The sequence below is a fragment of the Nematostella vectensis genome, chromosome 4 (assembly GCF_932526225.1).
Source record: "Nematostella vectensis chromosome 4, jaNemVect1.1, whole genome shotgun sequence".
Classification (NCBI taxonomy): domain Eukaryota; kingdom Metazoa; phylum Cnidaria; class Anthozoa; order Actiniaria; family Edwardsiidae; genus Nematostella; species Nematostella vectensis.
In genome coordinates this window covers 15908185-15927920 of record NC_064037.1, presented here as the reverse complement: position 1 = coordinate 15927920, position 19736 = coordinate 15908185, and the positions used below count along the sequence as shown (strand labels likewise).

General features: G+C 42.8%; 3 protein-coding genes across 3 annotated transcripts in view; 1 reads left to right on the top strand and 2 right to left on the bottom strand.

Moving 5' to 3' along the window:
- The window catches only part of LOC5516148 (E3 ubiquitin-protein ligase TRIM37), a 40786-nt gene extending 29413 nt beyond the window's left edge, over positions 1 to 11373 (bottom strand). The window contains exons 1-5 of the mRNA XM_048726302.1: positions 11220 to 11373; positions 9012 to 9113; positions 8400 to 8440; positions 7938 to 7995; positions 11 to 72 (exon numbers count right to left, since the gene is read on the bottom strand). Coding sequence (XP_048582259.1) covers positions 11 to 72; positions 7938 to 7995; positions 8400 to 8440; positions 9012 to 9113; positions 11220 to 11240 — 284 coding nt within the window. The 5' untranslated portion in view covers positions 11241 to 11373. The remainder of the gene's footprint in view (positions 1 to 10; positions 73 to 7937; positions 7996 to 8399; positions 8441 to 9011; positions 9114 to 11219) is intronic.
- Positions 11374 to 11787: 414 nt separating this feature from the next.
- On the top strand, positions 11788 to 12647 carry LOC116620251. Its single transcript, XM_032385968.2, has 3 exons — positions 11788 to 11946; positions 12088 to 12257; positions 12343 to 12647. The coding sequence occupies exons 1-3, from the start codon at positions 11893 to 11895 to the stop codon at positions 12503 to 12505; spliced, it is 387 nt and encodes a 128-aa protein (XP_032241859.1). The 5' UTR covers positions 11788 to 11892; the 3' UTR covers positions 12506 to 12647.
- On the bottom strand, positions 12613 to 18884 carry LOC5516147 (protein phosphatase 1E). The gene is made up of 7 exons (XM_032385967.2): positions 18568 to 18884; positions 17101 to 17198; positions 16286 to 16488; positions 15087 to 15275; positions 14360 to 14503; positions 14093 to 14249; positions 12613 to 13595 (listed from the first exon to the last, which is right to left on the bottom strand). The coding sequence occupies exons 1-7, from the start codon at positions 18750 to 18752 to the stop codon at positions 13105 to 13107; spliced, it is 1467 nt and encodes a 488-aa protein (XP_032241858.2). The 5' UTR covers positions 18753 to 18884; the 3' UTR covers positions 12613 to 13104.
- Positions 18885 to 19736: the final 852 nt, after the last annotated feature.

Below are 19736 nucleotides of genomic sequence, written 5' to 3'. Positions count from 1 at the left end.
TTTCCAATACCTGTCTTTATCTGCATCCTCTCGAGCCTTGCTTGGGACCGTCAGCTGAAGCGAGTCTATTTGCTACAACAGCAAGACTAGTTCTTCAGTATCTCAATAGTAAGCATTTGCCAATACAGGGGTATAGGTAGAAGGTGAGAGGGGGTATGGGTAGAAGGTGAGAGGGGGTATAGGTAGAAGGTGAGAGGGGGTATAGGTAGAAGGTGAGAGGGGGTATAGGTAGAAGGTGAGAGGGGGTATGGGTAGAAGGTGAGAGGGGGTATGGGTAGAAGGTGAGAGGGGGTATGGGTAGGAGGTGAGAGGGGGTATGGGTAGGTGAGAGGGGGTATGGGTAGAAGGTGAAAGGGGGTATGGGTAGAAGGTGAGAGGGGGTATGGGTAGAAGGTGAGAGGGGGTATGGGTAGGAGGTGAAAGGGGGTATGGGTAGAAGGTGAGAGGGGGTATGGGTAGGTGAGAGGGGGTATGGGTAGAAGGTGAGAGGGGGTATGGGTAGGAGGTGAAAGGGGGTATGGGAAGGAGGTGAGAGGGGGTATGGGTAGGAGGTGAAAGGGGGTATGGATAGGAGGTGAAAGAGAGTATGGGTAGGAGGTGAAAGGGGGCATGGGTAGGAGGTGAAAGTGGGTATGGGTAGGAGGTGAAAGGGGTATGAGTAGGAGGTGAGAGGGGGTATGGGTAGGAGGTGAAAGGGAGTATGGGTAGGAGGTGAAAGGGGGTATGGGTAGGAGGTGAAAGGGAGTATGGGTAGGAGGTGAGAGAGGGTATGGGTAGGAGGTGAAAGGGAGTATGGGTAGGAGGTGAGAGGGGCATGGGTAGGAGGTGAAAGGGGGTATGGGTAGGAGGTGAAAGGGGGTATGGGTAGGAGGTGAAAGTCAGTATGGGTAGGAGGTGAAAGGGGTATGGGTAGGAGGTGAAAGGGGTATGGGTAGGAGGTGAAAGGGGGTATGGGTAGGAGGTGAAAGGGAGTATGGGTAAGAGGTGAAAGGGGGTATGGGTAGGAGGTGAAAGGGAGTATGGGTAGGAGGTGAAAGGGAGTATGGGTACGAGGTGAAAGGGGGTATGGGTAGGAGATGAAAGGGGGTATGGGTAGGAGTTGAAAGGGGGCATGGGTAGAAGGTGAAAGGGAGTATGGGTAGGAGGTGAAAGGGGGTATGGGTAGGAGGTGAAAGGGGGTATGGGTAGGAGGTGGAAGGGGGCATGGGTAGAAGGTGAAAGGGAGTATGGGTAGGAGGTGAAAGGGGGTATGGGTAGGAGGTGAAAGGGGGTATGGGTAGGAGGTGAAAGGGAGTATGGTTAGGAGGTAAAAGAGAGTATGGGTAGGAGATGAAAGGGAGTATGGGTAGGAGGTGAAAGGGGGTATGGGTAGGAGGTAAAGGAGAGTATGGGTAGGAGGTGAAAGGGGGTATGGGTAGGAGGTGAAAGGGGGTATGGGTAGGAGGTAAAAGAGAGTATGGGTAGGAGGTGAAAGGGGGGATGGGTAGGAGGTGAAAGGGGGTATGGGTAGGAGGTAAAGGAGAGTATGGGTAGGAGGTGAAAGGGGGTATGGGTAGGAGGTGAAAGGGGGTATGGGTAGGAGGTAAAAGAGAGTATGGGTAGGAGGTGAAAGGGGGTATGGGTAGGAGGTGAAAGGGGGGTATGGGTAGGAGGTGAAAGGGAGTATGGGTAGGAGGTGAAAGGGGGTATGGGTAGGAGGTAAAAGAGAGTATGGGTAGGAGGTGAAAGGGGGTATGGGTAGGAGGTGAAAGGGGGTATGAGAAGGAAATGAAAGGGGGTATGGTAGGAAGTGAAAGGGGGTATGGGTAGGAGGTGAAAGGGGTATGGGTAGGAGGTGAGAGGGGGTATGGGTAGGAGGTGAAAGGGGGTATGGGTAGGAGGTGAAAGGGGGTATGGGTAGGAGGTGAAAGGGGGTATGGGTAGGAAATGAAAGGGGGTATGGGAAGGAGGTGAAAGGGGGCATGGGTAGGAGGTGAAAGGGGGTATGGGTAGGAAGTGAAAGGGGGTATGGGTAGGAGGTGAAAGGGGTATGGGTAGGAAGTAATAGGGGGTATGGCTAGGAGGTGAAAGGGGGCATGGGAAGGAGGTGAAAGGGGGTATGGGTAGGAGGTGAGAGGGGCATTGGTAGGAGGTGAGAGGGGCATGGGTAGGAGGTGAAAGGGGGTATGGGTAGGAAATGAAAGGGGGTGTGGGTAGGAGGTGAAAGGGGTATGAGTAGGAGGTGAGAGGGGGTATGGGTAGGAGGTGAAAGGGAGTATGGGTAGGAGGTGAAAGGGGGTATGGGTAGGAGGTGAAAGGGAGTATGGGTAGGAGGTGAGAGAGGGTATGGGTAGGAGGTGAAAGGGAGTATGGGTAGGAGGTGAGAGGGGCATGGGTAGGAGGTGAAAGGGGGTATGGGTAGGAGGTGAAAGGGGGTATGGGTAGGAGGTGAAAGTCAGTATGGGTAGGAGGTGAAAGGGGTATGGGTAGGAGGTGAAAGGGGTATGGGTAGCAGGTGAAAGGGGGTATGGGTAGGAGGTGAAAGGGAGTATGGGTAGGAGGTGAAAGGGGGTATGGGTAGGAGGTGAAAGGGGGTATGAGAAGGAAATGAAAGGGGGTATGGTAGGAAGTGAAAGGGGGTATGGGTAGGAGGTGAAAGGGGTATGGGTAGGAGGTGAGAGGGGGTATGGGTAGGAGGTAAAAGAGAGTATGGGTAGGAGATGAAAGGGGGTATGGGTAGGAGGTGAAAGGGGGTATGGGTAGGAGGTAAAGGAGAGTATGGGTAGGAGGTGAAAGGGGGTATGGGTAGGAGGTGAAAGGGGGTATGGGTAGGAGGTAAAAGAGAGTATGGGTAGGAGGTGAAAGGGGGGATGGGTAGGAGGTGAAAGGGGGTATGGGTAGGAGGTAAAGGAGAGTATGGGTAGGAGGTGAAAGGGGGTATGGGTAGGAGGTGAAAGGGGGTATGGGTAGGAGGTAAAAGAGAGTATGGGTAGGAGGTGAAAGGGGGTATGGGTAGGAGGTGAAAGGGGGGTATGGGTAGGAGGTGAAAGGGAGTATGGGTAGGAGGTGAAAGGGGGTATGGGTAGGAGGTGAAAGGGGGTATGGGTAGGAGGTAAAAGAGAGTATGGGTAGGAGGTGAAAGGGGGTATGGGTAGGAGGTGAAAGGGGGTATGAGAAGGAAATGAAAGGGGGTATGGTAGGAAGTGAAAGGGGGTATGGGTAGGAGGTGAAAGGGGTATGGGTAGGAGGTGAGAGGGGGTATGGGTAGGAGGTGAAAGGGGGTATGGGTAGGAGGTGAAAGGGGGTATGGGTAGGAGGTGAAAGGGGGTATGGGTAGGAAATGAAAGGGGGTATGGGAAGGAGGTGAAAGGGGGCATGGGTAGGAGGTGAAAGGGGGTATGGGTAGGAAGTGAAAGGGGGTATGGGTAGGAGGTGAAAGGGGTATGGGTAGGAAGTAATAGGGGGTATGGCTAGGAGGTGAAAGGGGGCATGGGAAGGAGGTGAAAGGGGGTATGGGTAGGAGGTGAGAGGGGCATTGGTAGGAGGTGAGAGGGGCATGGGTAGGAGGTGAAAGGGGGTATGGGTAGGAAATGAAAGGGGGTGTGGGTAGGAGGTGAAAGGGGTATGAGTAGGAGGTGAGAGGGGGTATGGGTAGGAGGTGAAAGGGAGTATGGGTAGGAGGTGAAAGGGGGTATGGGTAGGAGGTGAAAGGGAGTATGGGTAGGAGGTGAGAGAGGGTATGGGTAGGAGGTGAAAGGGAGTATGGGTAGGAGGTGAGAGGGGCATGGGTAGGAGGTGAAAGGGGGTATGGGTAGGAGGTGAAAGGGGGTATGGGTAGGAGGTGAAAGTCAGTATGGGTAGGAGGTGGAAGGGGTATGGGTAGGAGGTGAAAGGGGTATGGGTAGCAGGTGAAAGGGGGTATGGGTAGGAGGTGAAAGGGAGTATGGGTAGGAGGTGAAAGGGGGTATGGGTAGGAGGTGAAAGGGGGTATGAGAAGGAAATGAAAGGGGGTATGGTAGGAAGTGAAAGGGGGTATGGGTAGGAGGTGAAAGGGGTATGGGTAGGAGGTGAGAGGGGGTATGGGTAGGAGGTGAAAGGGGGTATGGGTAGGAGGTGAAAGGGGTATGGGTAGGAGGTGAAAGGGGGTATGGGTAGGAAATGAAAGGGGGTATGGGAAGGAGGTGTAAGGGGGCATGGGTAGGAGGTGAAAGGGGGTATGGGTAGGAAATGAAAGGGGATATGGGAAGGAAATGAAAGGGGGTATGGTAGGAAGTAAAAGGGGGTATGGGTAGGAGGTGAAAGTGGGCATGGGAAGGAGGTGAAAGGGAGTATGGGTAGGAGGTGAAAGGGAGTATGGGTACGAGGTGAAAGGGGGTATGGGTAGGAGATGAAAGGGGGTATGGGTAGGAGTTGAAAGGGGGCATGGGTAGGAGGTGAAAGGGGGTATGGGTAGGAGGTAAAAGAGAGTATGGGTAGGAGGTGAAAGGGGGGATGGGTAGGAGGTGAAAGGGGGTATGGGTAGGAGGTAAAGGAGAGTATGGGTAGGAGGTGAAAGGGGGTATGGGTAGGAGGTGAAAGGGGGTATGGGTAGGAGGTAAAAGAGAGTATGGGTAGGAGGTGAAAGGGGGTATGGGTAGGAGGTGAAAGGGGGGTATGGGTAGGAGGTGAAAGGGAGTATGGGTAGGAGGTGAAAGGGGGTATGGGTAGGAGGTGAAAGGGGGTATGGGTAGGAGGTAAAAGAGAGTATGGGTAGGAGGTGAAAGGGGGTATGGGTAGGAGGTGAAAGGGGGTATGAGAAGGAAATGAAAGGGGGTATGGTAGGAAGTGAAAGGGGGTATGGGTAGGAGGTGAAAGGGGTATGGGTAGGAGGTGAGAGGGGGTATGGGTAGGAGGTGAAAGGGGGTATGGGTAGGAGGTGAAAGGGGGTATGGGTAGGAGGTGAAAGGGGGTATGGGTAGGAAATGAAAGGGGGTATGGGAAGGAGGTGAAAGGGGGCATGGGTAGGAGGTGAAAGGGGGTATGGGTAGGAAGTGAAAGGGGGTATGGGTAGGAGGTGAAAGGGGTATGGGTAGGAAGTAATAGGGGGTATGGCTAGGAGGTGAAAGGGGGCATGGGAAGGAGGTGAAAGGGGGTATGGGTAGGAGGTGAGAGGGGCATTGGTAGGAGGTGAGAGGGGCATGGGTAGGAGGTGAAAGGGGGTATGGGTAGGAAATGAAAGGGGGTGTGGGTAGGAGGTGAAAGGGGTATGAGTAGGAGGTGAGAGGGGGTATGGGTAGGAGGTGAAAGGGAGTATGGGTAGGAGGTGAAAGGGGGTATGGGTAGGAGGTGAAAGGGAGTATGGGTAGGAGGTGAGAGAGGGTATGGGTAGGAGGTGAAAGGGAGTATGGGTAGGAGGTGAGAGGGGCATGGGTAGGAGGTGAAAGGGGGTATGGGTAGGAGGTGAAAGGGGGTATGGGTAGGAGGTGAAAGTCAGTATGGGTAGGAGGTGGAAGGGGTATGGGTAGGAGGTGAAAGGGGTATGGGTAGCAGGTGAAAGGGGGTATGGGTAGGAGGTGAAAGGGAGTATGGGTAGGAGGTGAAAGGGGGTATGGGTAGGAGGTGAAAGGGGGTATGAGAAGGAAATGAAAGGGGGTATGGTAGGAAGTGAAAGGGGGTATGGGTAGGAGGTGAAAGGGGTATGGGTAGGAGGTGAGAGGGGGTATGGGTAGGAGGTGAAAGGGGGTATGGGTAGGAGGTGAAAGGGGTATGGGTAGGAGGTGAAAGGGGGTATGGGTAGGAAATGAAAGGGGGTATGGGAAGGAGGTGTAAGGGGGCATGGGTAGGAGGTGAAAGGGGGTATGGGTAGGAAATGAAAGGGGATATGGGAAGGAAATGAAAGGGGGTATGGTAGGAAGTAAAAGGGGGTATGGGTAGGAGGTGAAAGTGGGCATGGGAAGGAGGTGAAAGGGAGTATGGGTAGGAGGTGAAAGGGAGTATGGGTACGAGGTGAAAGGGGGTATGGGTAGGAGATGAAAGGGGGTATGGGTAGGAGTTGAAAGGGGGCATGGGTAGAAGGTGAAAGGGAGTATGGGTAGGAGGTGAAAGGGGGTATGGGTAGGAGGTGAAAGGGGGTATGGGTAGGAGGTGGAAGGGGGCATGGGTAGAAGGTGAAAGGGAGTATGGGTAGGAGGTGAAAGGGGGTATGGGTAGGAGGTGAAAGGGGGTATGGGTAGGAGGTGAAAGGGAGTATGGTTAGGAGGTAAAAGAGAGTATGGGTAGGAGATGAAAGGGGGTATGGGTAGGAGGTGAAAGGGGGTATGGGTAGGAGGTAAAGGAGAGTATGGGTAGGAGGTGAAAGGGGGTATGGGTAGGAGGTGAAAGGGGGTATGGGTAGGAGGTAAAAGAGAGTATGGGTAGGAGGTGAAAGGGGGTATGGGTAGGAGGTGAAAGGGGGTATGGGTAGGAGGTAAAGGAGAGTATGGGTAGGAGGTGAAAGGGGGTATGGGTAGGAGGTGAAAGGGGGTATGGGTAGGAGGTAAAAGAGAGTATGGGTAGGAGGTGAAAGGGGGTATGGGTAGGAGGTGAAAGGGGGGTATGGGTAGGAGGTGAAAGGGAGTATGGGTAGGAGGTGAAAGGGGGTATGGGTAGGAGGTGAAAGGGGGTATGGGTAGGAGGTAAAAGAGAGTATGGGTAGGAGGTGAAAGGGGGTATGGGTAGGAGGTGAAAGGGGGTATGAGAAGGAAATGAAAGGGGGTATGGTAGGAAGTGAAAGGGGGTATGGGTAGGAGGTGAAAGGGGTATGGGTAGGAGGTGAGAGGGGGTATGGGTAGGAGGTGAAAGGGGGTAGGGTAGGAGGTGAAAGGGGGTATGGGTAGGAGGTGAAAGGGAGTATGGGTAGGAGGTGAAAGGGGGTATGGGTAGAAGGTGAGAGGGGGTATGGGTAGAAGGTGAGAGGGGGTATGGGTAGAAAGTAAAAGGGGGTAATGGGTCCGAGGTGAGAGGGGGTATGTGTCGAAGGTGAAAGGGGGTACTGTGTTTACTGGCGTATAATGAGCACCTACGTATAATCTGCACCCCAATTTTCAAGGCCTTTTTTAAAAAGAAAATTCGAAAACCCGCGTATAATATGAACCCAATAGAAATAGAAAGAAATAAGAAACAACCAAAAAAGAAACAGAAGTATCAAGATAAGATAAATATTCCGATTCACAATTCTAATATTTATACATTAATCTAATATTTATACATAAGTACGCTAAATGCTTATCTGAACTTGAAGGTGATAATCACTTTGAACCTCTTAGGCATAAGCAGCGTATGTGTTTTGTAAGAAAATATTAAGCTAGGAAACTCGCCAGAAAAACAGCATTATTGCATCCTTTGCGATTTTCTTGTTGTCCCTCACCTTGGAGAGACTGAGTAAAGTAAATTCCAACATGGCAGACAACAAGAAAATCGTGAAGGATGCATAAATACTTGTTGTGTTTCTGGGCTTATTTTCTTACAAAACACATGATGGCGAAATTTACGATATTCCATGTTTAGACTACCTTTTACTGGTTATTTTAAAGCGATTTTTGTGACTGTTTCTCACCTACTAAATGGGATCGCTGCATTTTCTTATTGATTTCTGCTTTTTATCATACTGATAACAATGGATTTCACAAATAATGCGCACCCCGTTTTTGGGAGTCATTTTGGGAGTAAAAAAGTGTGCATTATACGCCGGTAAATACGGTATGGGTCAGAGGTGAAAGTGGGTTTGGTAGGAGATGAAAGGGAGTATGGGTAGGAGGTGAAAGGGGATATGGATACAAGTGGAGAAAGGGGGTGTGTACAAGGAAAAAGAGTCTCCTTTTCAAGAAGGGAGGGGAAAGGAACAAAAATGTAGACTAAACTAAGTGTAGTACTATAATGGAAGGGGGGAGCCTTGGCAGAAAAACATAACATTTCTGGTTAATAGTGACAGATGCAAGTACCTGTGTGACTTCTTCTACCCAACGGCAATGCACAAGCTCATGGAGATGTACAGAAGCTCTGGTAACAAAACACACACAAAGACACTTGGATTGGAGGAAGGATACAGGGACAATAGGTGGTAGGAGTTGAAGCAAGTAGATGAAGCAGAAAGGGAGGAAGTGAGGTTCTTTTAGTAAGCCACAGTCATGACACAACAAAAACAAAGCTGATAACAGTTATTTTTAGACAGGTTTAGACAAAAAAAGTGCAGGAAATAATATCTACAGTATGTGTAAATGTATAATGTATGTATTGTTTGTGTTAAACAGAGACTGGAAAAAGAAAAAAACAAATATTCCTCCTACTCCTAAGAATCAAATACTCCTACTGTTTGTAAATTATCCTTGATAAAGTTTAAGTTAAGCAACAAATTCAAGGTGTTTCAAGCACTAAAAAAGCAATTTTTACATTTAAAAATGTACCTGCAATGTGGGCATTGTGGTCTCTGCTCTGTGAGCCAACGCTGAAGAAAAAAGTAAAACAACCTATCAATATCATCTATTGATTCTGCACTCTTGGTAAAATGTAGGAAGTCAGAGAAGTTCAACAAGAAAAGTGGAGAAACTTTCAATAAAAAGAAACATAATTGATTGAATTGTTGTACAGTATTTGCCCATAATTGTAGCCATTCAGCTAAATTACAAGGTTTGGTCAAAGTAGTGTCTTAAATATATAAATAATTAGAATCTGTAAGTGATTTTAGCAGTTAGTTATATGCTATTACAGGTCTGCATTTCTTGGCCCCTTAGGTTTCGTGAGTTGCAGAGTTTAATATGATTGAATAGTTTTACAGTATTTGCCCATAATTGTAGCCATTCAGCTGAATTATAAGTGTTGGTCAAGTAGTATCTGAATATAAATAGATAAATTATTAGAATCTGTAAGTGATTTTAGCAGTTAGTTATGCTATTACATGTCTGCATTTCTTGGCTCCTTGGGTACAGTGAGAGTTGTTTCAAGACTGGCCGAGACTAGAATAATAATGTTCAAAATGCCACTAAAGTATGAAATTCATTAATGAATGCTCTACATACCCTGATACACAGGAAGCAACACAGCTTGGAGCAGTGGGGGCATAGCCGAGCATCCTGCAAACGCTCCATACAAATGAAGCATCGGAACAGCTCAGACAAACTCTACAGTACAAACAAAAAAATAAAATGTTGCAAATAAAAGTATAGATGTCGCTGATTACTAGCTAGCCTGTGATATAGTTAAAAAACATACAATTTAATTGATTGATATTTAGCGGTCTGCAATAAGAAATCATTAGTGATTTTATGGGTGGCAAACTTGAGCACTTTTCGACTTTGGCAAAATAACAACATACAGCATTCTGCACTTGTGAATCAGCTAGAAAGTTTCTCCACCCAAAAGTTATTTTAATTGAAATACTTTTTTTGTTGTCATCGTGTTCTGGAATGATGGCCACAACCTAAAAAGTTACAGTTTTCTTAGTGCAAATACCTGAGTATGAAGTAAATCTGGAATCATCTGATAGGTGTGAAAAGGTGATTACAATCCGATAAGTATGCTACATGGACAGAAAACCTTTTTGAATATAGAACAAAATATATATCGGATTCATATGATTCAGTATATTTTGTGGATATGCCTCGCCAGATTCCTTATTAGCAGTGGATACGATTAGGAAACTAAAGTTGTTAGAAGGAGTAGCCTGATTCATTAGACTCCCAATGATCATTCTCTCCACTTGGTCCCGATAAAAGCTGATTCAGATGCGAACAACAAATAAATGAAAAGTAAGAAAAAATGCATACAAGAATATTTCTGTTATGTGAGACTGTAAAGAAAAAAAAAGGAGCCACCCAAGCTTTTAATAAAGCTACCTGTTTTTTTTTTGTACAAAAATAATGAAAACGCTATAATAAATTGTCGCAAAATATTGCCAAACTATCTCAAAGTTTTTATGTCACGAAAATTATGTATGATAAGGTAGCTAAAATAACAGGGAGGTATTTGAAAATCAAGGAGTCAGCAAGACAATAATCTAGGATACTCCCAGAGTACCCAGGAAAGAAAAGTGGGGAGGGGCAAAGGGGGTAATCTGTGATAGGAACAAAATTTCCTCCTTGTTATGGAAATTTTATAATCTTTTTTCACATGAATAGTTATTTCAAACTTTATAGCTATATTCATTATTAAATGACCTTGGCAAATCCAAAATCCTCATCTTGCTTTGCAGTAGGGGGTGTAGGCATTTAACGATCTAGACCAATCAATGGCTTTCATGTTTTTGCTGTCAAGTCATAAACCATTTTAAGGTAGAAAGCAAGGGAATTGATTGATCACGGTGGTATGATTGACTATTCCCAGAATTGGATTTGGATACTCAGTCAACATGCAACAACAAATCTGTGTGAGGAGAAATCTGATCCTTACAATAATCCATAAACAAATTTATTGTTTGCAATCTAAATAGTGTTTTAGGATAACTCTATTAATGCTGAGTACATGTAGTAGTACGGATGCTCCTGTTTATGCACCGAGATTGAATAACATGGCAAGAGCAACTAGATCATTTCTATAAGAGTCCAAATCTAATATCGAATAACTACAAAGCAACAACAACAATAGCAATGGCAGCAACAACAACGAAAATTTCATACAATTAATGCATGCAATTAAAAAGTAATCATAGTTATAAACAAATAATTAAGGGGACGCGAGAAAAAAATTCTGTTTTTACCCATGTTATCACTATACATGACAAGTATATAACGAGAATACATTTATATTTATTCGAAAACAAATTGGAATAGAAGTGAGTGTCATCCTCTTTCCAGCCTTAAAAAGAAACTGTTTCAAAAAATATAAATAATTATAAAACTGCTTTACCTAATCAAATCAACGAGAATAGAACATGAAATTTTAAAACACACACATAAAATAATCACCCATTAGCCGCCGATTGAAAATTCTGTTAAAAAATTCACTGGATTTTTTATGGAAAAAAAGTAGGTTGACGGTTGTTCTCGAAAAAAAAACGAGTACCAGAATCTGATGCCGACAGCGCCGAAATTATATCAAATAGTTGTGTTTAACTTAACTTATGTCCTACAGAAAAGACATTTAAGTTATACATTTTGATAAAATTCAGAAGAGAACAGTACCAAAACTAGCACTTGTCAAAAGATGGCGGACGGTTTGAAACCCCGATTGAAACACAAGTGATATTTATCTTTAAAAGCAATGGGATTCATCTATATTTGAAGCCCTACCTCTACGGAGTTTTCCTCCATCTCTAACTCTCCTTTCCTGTCCTCACTGCGGTAATGCAACGGAGAAATTCGGGGTGAATAATCTTCTTATACAAACCATTACAAATTTATAGTTCCCATCAACTCTCGAAGCTCAACTTATATCACGTGACTTAAAACACGGAATTCTATTGGTTGTTGCTAGAAACCGAGGGAAATTTTCGTTGATTTGAAATAAAAATGTTAGGCATTCAGAATTTGTGCCTCGCGCATTCCCTAGCGGTCCCATCAAATCAATATAATCAAATTACGTACCGAATAAGAAGTTTTTTTTTTCAATCAAATATTTGCCATTATCCATTCTAGAAGGGCTATAGTCAAAACCCGAGACATCAGTATGCGATTGAAAAAAAAATACTATAGCATGCTACTTGATAGTAGGTTAAGAGAACGAAAAAAAAATTAGCCTGGAAATTGCCCCCATTATCGCCTCTGCTAGCAGGGAACCGACTCCCCCTCATGATAAATATCACATTCTTGTAGCTGTTTTTGATTGGCTGAAAGGATGTTGGCGCCATGCTGACGTCACTAGTCACACGCGCGTCATCCACCGCGGGAAATTTGAAAACAATTTTTTTTCAAAACAAACAGTGACGTCCCACAAAGTTACAATTCGACGTAAATTCTTTGGAAAATGAGTTTTTCTTTACTAGACCTTAACAACTTCTTCGAGCAAAAAGGACCAGGGGTAAGTAGTGATCTAAGTATTCGCCAGATTTATAGAAAATAAAATAACCACCTTTTGTTTGTAATGTCCGGTTGTTGCAACATACTTAAAACATTTTGGTTTGTAACTAAAACTTATTTCTCAATTGGTTTCACAATGCAGTTTCTGGCGGAAGCTAGTCATCAAAACCAGATGCAGCCGACTATCGGGATTTATTTCGAAAATCCTGAAAATCTTAGCAATGCTGTCACAGAAAAGACGAGAACGTACAAAACCGACCAGAACAGGCGAGCTCGCAACGTCATCAGCAGTCGAAAATATCGAGCAAAAAAGTAGGGGAAATAAAGATTCAAATTTGTTCTACTTCTCTTTAAAATGTAGTTTCTCTTGTTTTAACGACAATTTTGTTTAATTTAGGCGACGACAATTTTTGCAGCTAGAGGATGACAACAGAGTTTTACAAGAGTCCATCAACATGGCCCAGAAAGAGTTGGAGCAATTAAATCAAGCCTTTCGCATGTTCATCCAACACGCAGAAAAATGCATAACATGTTCTCATGTGCAGCTAAACTTTGATTGAGCTTCAATTCCAACCATAAATGTAAATGAAATAATAATTTAATGATTTGCAATGTATTAATGCATTTATATGTATACTGGGCTGTACGCTGTACATTACAAAAAAAATGAAACAGCAATAAATATAAAGTTTATTTTTTTCACTAGTAGTAATATACAAATGAATGGGTAGGATCTCAATCCACAGCATATAGGGCCACAACTGGGAAGACATAGAGCTTGTTTTTACATTTACCCTTTTTTTTTTCAGTAACAATAATTTCAGTAACAATAATGAATAAAATGAGTGTAATCAATTAGAGTTGTTTTTTTTTTCAAATCTTCCAACTAAGCCTTGACTGCAGCCTTTGAATTATATAAAAATAAAATTAATTTGATATAGGTTTATATAATATATAGAATATGATTCGGTAGCACCCATAGTTACATTGATAAATTGGCAAAAGCCAAAAGGACTTTCAAGCAATTTTACCATGAATGGATGCAATTTTTATGTAAAATATAGGTATACATTTGTAGCTTCTTTATAACAGCTTAACACACTTTGACCATAAAACAACATTTCTGGTAAACCCTAAATAGACTAAACAGAATCTGATCTTAGGACTCATCACTTGTTTTTATGTCAAAATGATGACAATTATCTTCAGATTTTACCTCATTCATACAGTGATTGTCATCTGTACAAGTAACTTTGCAAGAAAAATTATCTGTTCTTTCTTCTATGGTAGTTTCAGTTGATACTTTCACTTTAGCTACTAAAGATCCTAAGGAGTCTTCATCATTCTCCAAACCATCTCCAATTCCAGCACATCGATGGGATTCACTTATTTTATCAACTAATGCATTGGATACTGGTGTTGAAATGGATGAATTTTTCTTTTTTTCTTTTCTGTGTGCATCTAAGAATACTACGAGAACAGATATATTGTCGCTTGATCCCTCCTGCTTGGCCTCGTCAACAAGAACTTTTGCCACATCACATCTGTCATTTCCACTTGCGATGTGTTCTTTCACAAGTTTGATGGCTTGCTCTGGCTTTACAGTATCCCAAAGCCCATCACATGCAAGGATCACAAATTCTTCATCACCTAGAAGCAAACAAACAGCAGTCTAAAAGTGCATACAAATGGTTTCATACAAACACTTGTCCCTACACAGCACTGTTAAAGCAGGTGGTTCACCAATGGACAGCATCAGGCCCGTAGCCAGGGGGGGTTCGAGGGGTTCGGAAGAACCACCCCACTCAACTGGAAGGTCTGCTCTGATGAAGAAAAATTGAGTACCAATGCAAGCTAGGACCCCCCCTCCCCCCGATCAAAATCCTGGCTATGGGCCTGAGCGTATTTGTTTTCAAATTATTTTTAATTCATTTCCATTAAATAACTTGACAGTAATGGAATGAGCAGCCTTTTATCAAGCAAGACATGCTTATTTCATTGGCTGTGCATATGAAAGATACAGTATACTGTGTTCCAACCCTCTTCACCATGCTTCATTTCCATTCTGTACCAAAAATAGCAGTGCAGCCAATGCATCTTAATTGATATATCTATGTTTGTTTTAATTTGAAATCAACCTTGCTCACCATCAAGGGTATACTCTGCAACATCCGGTTCCCCAGATATAAATGGCTTATGTTCAGCATCACCAATTGCTCTGGAGACTGAAAGGCTTCCATTGACTCTCCAAGCTCCAAACCAGATGACACACCCACCTAGCCCTTCAATGCGATCTTTCTCATCCTGGAGACAACAGCAAAAATAAACTTAAAAACAGAAAAGCATCTCACCTCACCAATATCCAAATATACCCATACACACTTGTGTGCACACCCCCTAAATCAATCACATACCTGTCTTTCTGGTTTATGTGGCTGCATAAGTTCTATGAATTCTCCATCTTTGCATAGGATTGCTTGAGAGTCACCTAGCCAGGCAAGGTATAGGGCTTCATTTGTAATTAAAATTGAGACAGCAGTGCAGCCACTTCGCAAGCCCTAATTGTAAGGCAATAAACACACTTGCATTAAATACACATGTTAAAACAAGACATAGGCATATAATTATATACATTTCTAACAGTTTACAGTTTGATGACTGCTATATTGTACATTATATCTTATATGATTGGAGACATGGAAAGAAACATATTTGTACAGTAATTGTAAGTTGTTAAACATTTCATCATGAAAGGACTTACCAACTTCCCATGTATTTGGAAATAAGCAAACAACAAGAAGCAAACTTTTTTGTGTGTGTCAGGTTTTCTAAGGCTTTAAACTGAACAAGGAAAGTCAAGGGTATATTGCTTTGCATCTGATTAATAACAGCACAACCAGTATAAACAAGGAGACCTAAAATTGTGCATGAAATGATGATTACCTTCTGACAGATGACAAGGAAGGGTTCAGACAACGGAAAAATGTCAAGAAATGTTTCATTTGACTGTTAGGATACCTTAAATCTGACTCATCACAACAAATATTCCTATGGTTAACATACAATATTTCCACTGTTCGCTGTTTTACTGCTCACACTGTAACAGGATGCTGTATCCTTGCACAGTAGTATATAATTCACCTCTGATATAGCTCTTGCGCCAAAGCTGCAGTCTGTATTCTGGAATGTTTCATGCAGTGCAAGTCCTGGGTTTTTGACTAGATGTTCGTTCTGAGCCAAGAAGCAGTGTAGATGGGTGGCGGCAAATGTTGCAGCATCAATTCCACCATGGCCATCAAATACAGCAAAATATGCATAGTTGGGAGAATCCTGACAGTCAAGAATACAGTTTGATAAACATCATTTTATAAAAAAATTCATTCCCCTTTTGAGGCAAATTTCAGACTAAACTAAGAGGCGCCAAAAATTATAATGCAAGAGTCATTTATCAAATATCAAATAACATTATAATGATCTATTATAATAGTAGAGGTACTGTATTTTCAAATGATTTTCAAGTGTGATCTCTAACAAGGCAGTTTCTGCATCAAAGAACACTTCTAGTCAATAAAAAGTTATAAACTTGACACAAAACATGAATTTGTGCGATATGTACAGCTTTCAAAAAGAATATAATATTGTTACTGTATTATTGTTAACTTTTGTTAGAATCCTTGAAGACTTTTTTACCCAATGTCAGATCAGGTACAGTTGAAGTTTTTGTAAGCACAACCTAAAAATTGGGGTTGTTAAGTACAGTAGCTGGTCGCTTAAAAGGGTTTACTCCCATACCACCCTGGGTACCAAAAATTTGAACAATAGGAGTTAGTAACTTATGTACGGGAGTTAAATTAAAGTGGAATCTGGAAGTTGATTTTGAACATGAAAAACACATGCAACAAGCAATGGGATAGTTATTGTGAAAAGGATAAATCCTTGTGTTGTCACATTTTCAGGGGACAAAGAAATATTTTTCTGAGAGAAAGTACTGTGCATGTATGGATTAAACAAAATCGAATGACCCAGCTAAACAGATAAACGACCCGTCTTCCATGTGATTATCTCAAGAACAATACAGTAGAAGTGTTGAATAGATCTTGAATAAAAAATTGAATGTCTTTGAAAGCAATTAGGCTAATTCTGTGCTCAATACCATTCAACCATGATTAATTGGGATAACAAACCAACCATCAAAACTGAACTATTCATTCAATAAAACTGAATGCTTGTCAAAGGCTTGTTGAAACCATTCACCAGGGGCTAAAGTGAGCCTAATGCAGCATGAAACTTTGAAATTAAATGTATTTTTTTTTTCAGGAGTTAGGTTGTGTGTAATGTACCTTGGGAAGACCAAACAGACTATTGAAGTGAGGCATTATAACATGTTTGTCCTCCATCTTACGACGTGTGTTCTTAATTGCATACACAGATGTCTCATATGTGTAACTGGACTTATAGAATGTAGGTGGCTCTTCACTCCACTTCTGGCAAACTTGGTGAACTGTGTTGAAGACAAGTCTTGCAAGTTTGGAAGCATCATATTCTGCAATCATGGAACCACAATTGTTCTCATTACAGTGTGCAAAAAGAACCTAAAATAATATTTATTGGTACACCGAATGATCTGGCCAGTAAGCTATCGCCAGCAATATAACCAGTTTACTTCCAGTAAATCATGTAACAACAAATCCAATTATTTTGAATGGAAAACAAAAAAATATTTCAAAATTGTTTAAGCAGTGTGTCTTTTGAAAGTTTCTTCGATCATGTAACTGATAATTTTGAGCAGATAGCCAATTAAATAGTGGAGATTCTAATAGATTCTTTTGTCTTTTATCGGATGATGCTTCCATTAGCCAGACAGAAGTAAACTGGTGTGATTGCGGCTTTAAGTTTATAGAAAACTCTAGGATTTTTGGGTAGGGCTCATGAAAAATTATGTGCAGTACAAAGCTTACTAGCTACTATATATTCAAACATTTTGGCAAAATGTTGGCCATGGTGAAGAGAGAGCAGGTAGGCACTTCTATTAAATTTTAAGATTTATCCAGTAGGTACTTCTATTCCTATTGGTACCTCAATTTGGCACTTAACTTAGTATTTAAAATCTTTAGAAAATCCATCATCAAAATGTTTATCAAGATATGGTACTTACGGTCCTCTTTTTCAATCTTGAGATCTGATAGATCAGTCTGACAAACATTTGAAGTAACTTCATGAGTAATGATTGCTGCTAGCTGCTCAGGACATTTGCTAAAAGACAATTTCCCTGGGTCAAACAGCTTATCCAATAAATGCTGTGAACTATTAACTATTACATTCTCTAAGATATTCCACAAGTCTGGTGTTATGGGAGGCTGGGGAAAATCCTGCCTTGGGGGAAACTTTGGATTGTTGTGCATATAAAGTAGTACTTTGATATCTCATCCTCAACAATATGGAAGGAGAAGGGAGGGGAATAAAAAGCCAGGGGTTATGCTTTTATCCTAGCACTCTTGTGCATTAGCCTCTCACTTCTAAACCCAGGTTCAATCCAGGCCCTGATCTCTTTGGTGATATCAGTTTGGTAGTCTATGTTTTTCTTGTTGAATAAGGACTTCCCGCTACAACCTTTCTCTCCCAAACACAAAGTTGCAGTAGATCAATGATTTATCGTTCTTAACAGGGGGTCCATGTGTGTCTGTGGGGGGGGGGAGGGGCGCGCTATATAAAACATATGGCACTAGGTAATTTTTTTACATTTTACCTCCCATTTCCCCACTAAAAGCACAGTCTGAAGGGGAAGCCAGTTGCCAAGCCCACCCTCTTTGATCTCCTCCCCAATGGATCTACCATCGCACGCGAAAAAAGCTGACCTTTGTGTCTAGGTGCGTACATGAATTTTGACAGCTATTACAGTATACTTGAACATGCTAACCAAACTGAATTTTCAGCCGTTAGATTAAAGGCGCAGTATGAACGAGTACATACTCACTACAGTAATATTACAGTTATCAATTTGTTTTATGAACATTTCTGGTATTGATTCTGATTATTGATTAAATGAATATTTAAAATAAATAAGAAATTTGTTGACACCGATGGAATTTCATGTAAAACGTAACAACGATTTTTGCTTAGTTGTGTGAGCTTAGTTGTGTGTGGTGTATTGTTCGGATACAAGCCCTAAAGTTAAATATTTTAGATAAAAATGGCAGATGCTTACAGTTGGTAAATATGACTAATTGATTTTGGCAGAACACAAGTGTATTGACTAGAATAATACAACAACACATGTAAAACAGAACTCCAAATCCATTCTAGAACCTTTCGCAATCACTGTACGTGACGAATTGAGGTTCTTCGCTAATTCACAAAGAACACATATCTTCAAAGCTGAGCTGTAAAGACGCTACCTGGCCCCAAGTAAGTTAATAGAATTAGGTAAACAAAACGCAAACATTTTTCGGTTACGCTGTTCGTTGTCTTGTCATGGTCTCAACTGTTTTTACACATTAGTGTAAACAATGAGTGAAATGTGTCAGTAAACTAAACCTTCCGACACGGGCCTAGTTGCACGAACCCCCGCAAAATCACTACATTCATCGAGCGCATTAGCTACTTCTCTAAAAAAAATACTTGCCTTCTTCTGCAGTACTCTAAAGTCCAATCTATACACTCGCCTCGTAGCTCCTCGGGACGAATAGAGAAAGGCACAACACGGAATGGTAGCGTGTCATTTTCACTGATATCGGCTTTATCTGCGACGAATTGCTGCAAGAATTCCAACGCCTTTTGCCTTTCGTCCACGTTAAACTCCAAACTCATTTTCGATCATAGCTCAGGAGCTAGCCTTGAGAAATCTAGTTAAGGGTTCTAGCGCCAAAAGGCGAGAGCTAACGGCTGCGACCCGCGGTTACCGTGCGAATTTCAGTTCTTCAGATAACAGAAATGGCGCAATGCATGATGGTCATTGTAGTTTGCGTGTCAAACACGCTAGAGATGGGACTGGGAGCTTGCGGTTCCCGCCAAATAATGAAACTGAATGAAAATAGAGCGCTTAATGCTATTTGCACATCAGCGTATCTATACAAAGTTATCATCAGGTGCCGGGAAAGCACACAAACGCGTTTCAATGGATTCAGGGGGCGGAACAGGAGGGACAGGGGTATATCATTCCGAAACAGGCCCGTACCTAGGGGGTAGCCCAAAAGGTTCACTTTCGGTTCTCAATAGACGTGCTTAGACAAATGCTAATAGACAAAACTCACTCTGGTATGTAGCCAAATCCGACATTAAACCTCCCTTGGAGATACTGCAAAGGCAGGGTTAGATTTTTATCAGAGAACTCCCTCCCCGCCATATATTAGGTCCCCTTTTTTTTATTTCGCACCCAACCAAGAAAAAATCCTGGGTACGGGCCTGCGAAAGCCGGGACAGGTCCAAAAAACAGATAAATAAAGCATCACTATATGACAATCATGAGGTAATGTAGTAACTAATATACCAAATACATTTCTCCTAAAATTGGGAATAAATAGGAAAAAACTAGACCATCTGGTTCCGCCACCGTGTTTGCTGAAACTAAAAAGATCCAAATTGCAGTATTGAGTATTCGAATCCAGTGTAAGGAGTTGAGAGAACATACTTCAAGAATACTTTGCTTAATAGTTGAGGGGAGTTCCTTGAGAGGGGGGGGTAGTTTGACCCTGCAAAAAGATCTTGGGGGGGAGGGAGAGCGTCTTTGAGAGAGGAGAGTGGGCCCTTGGAGGGAAAAGCTACTTGGGGGGGGGGGGGGGGGAGGGTAACACT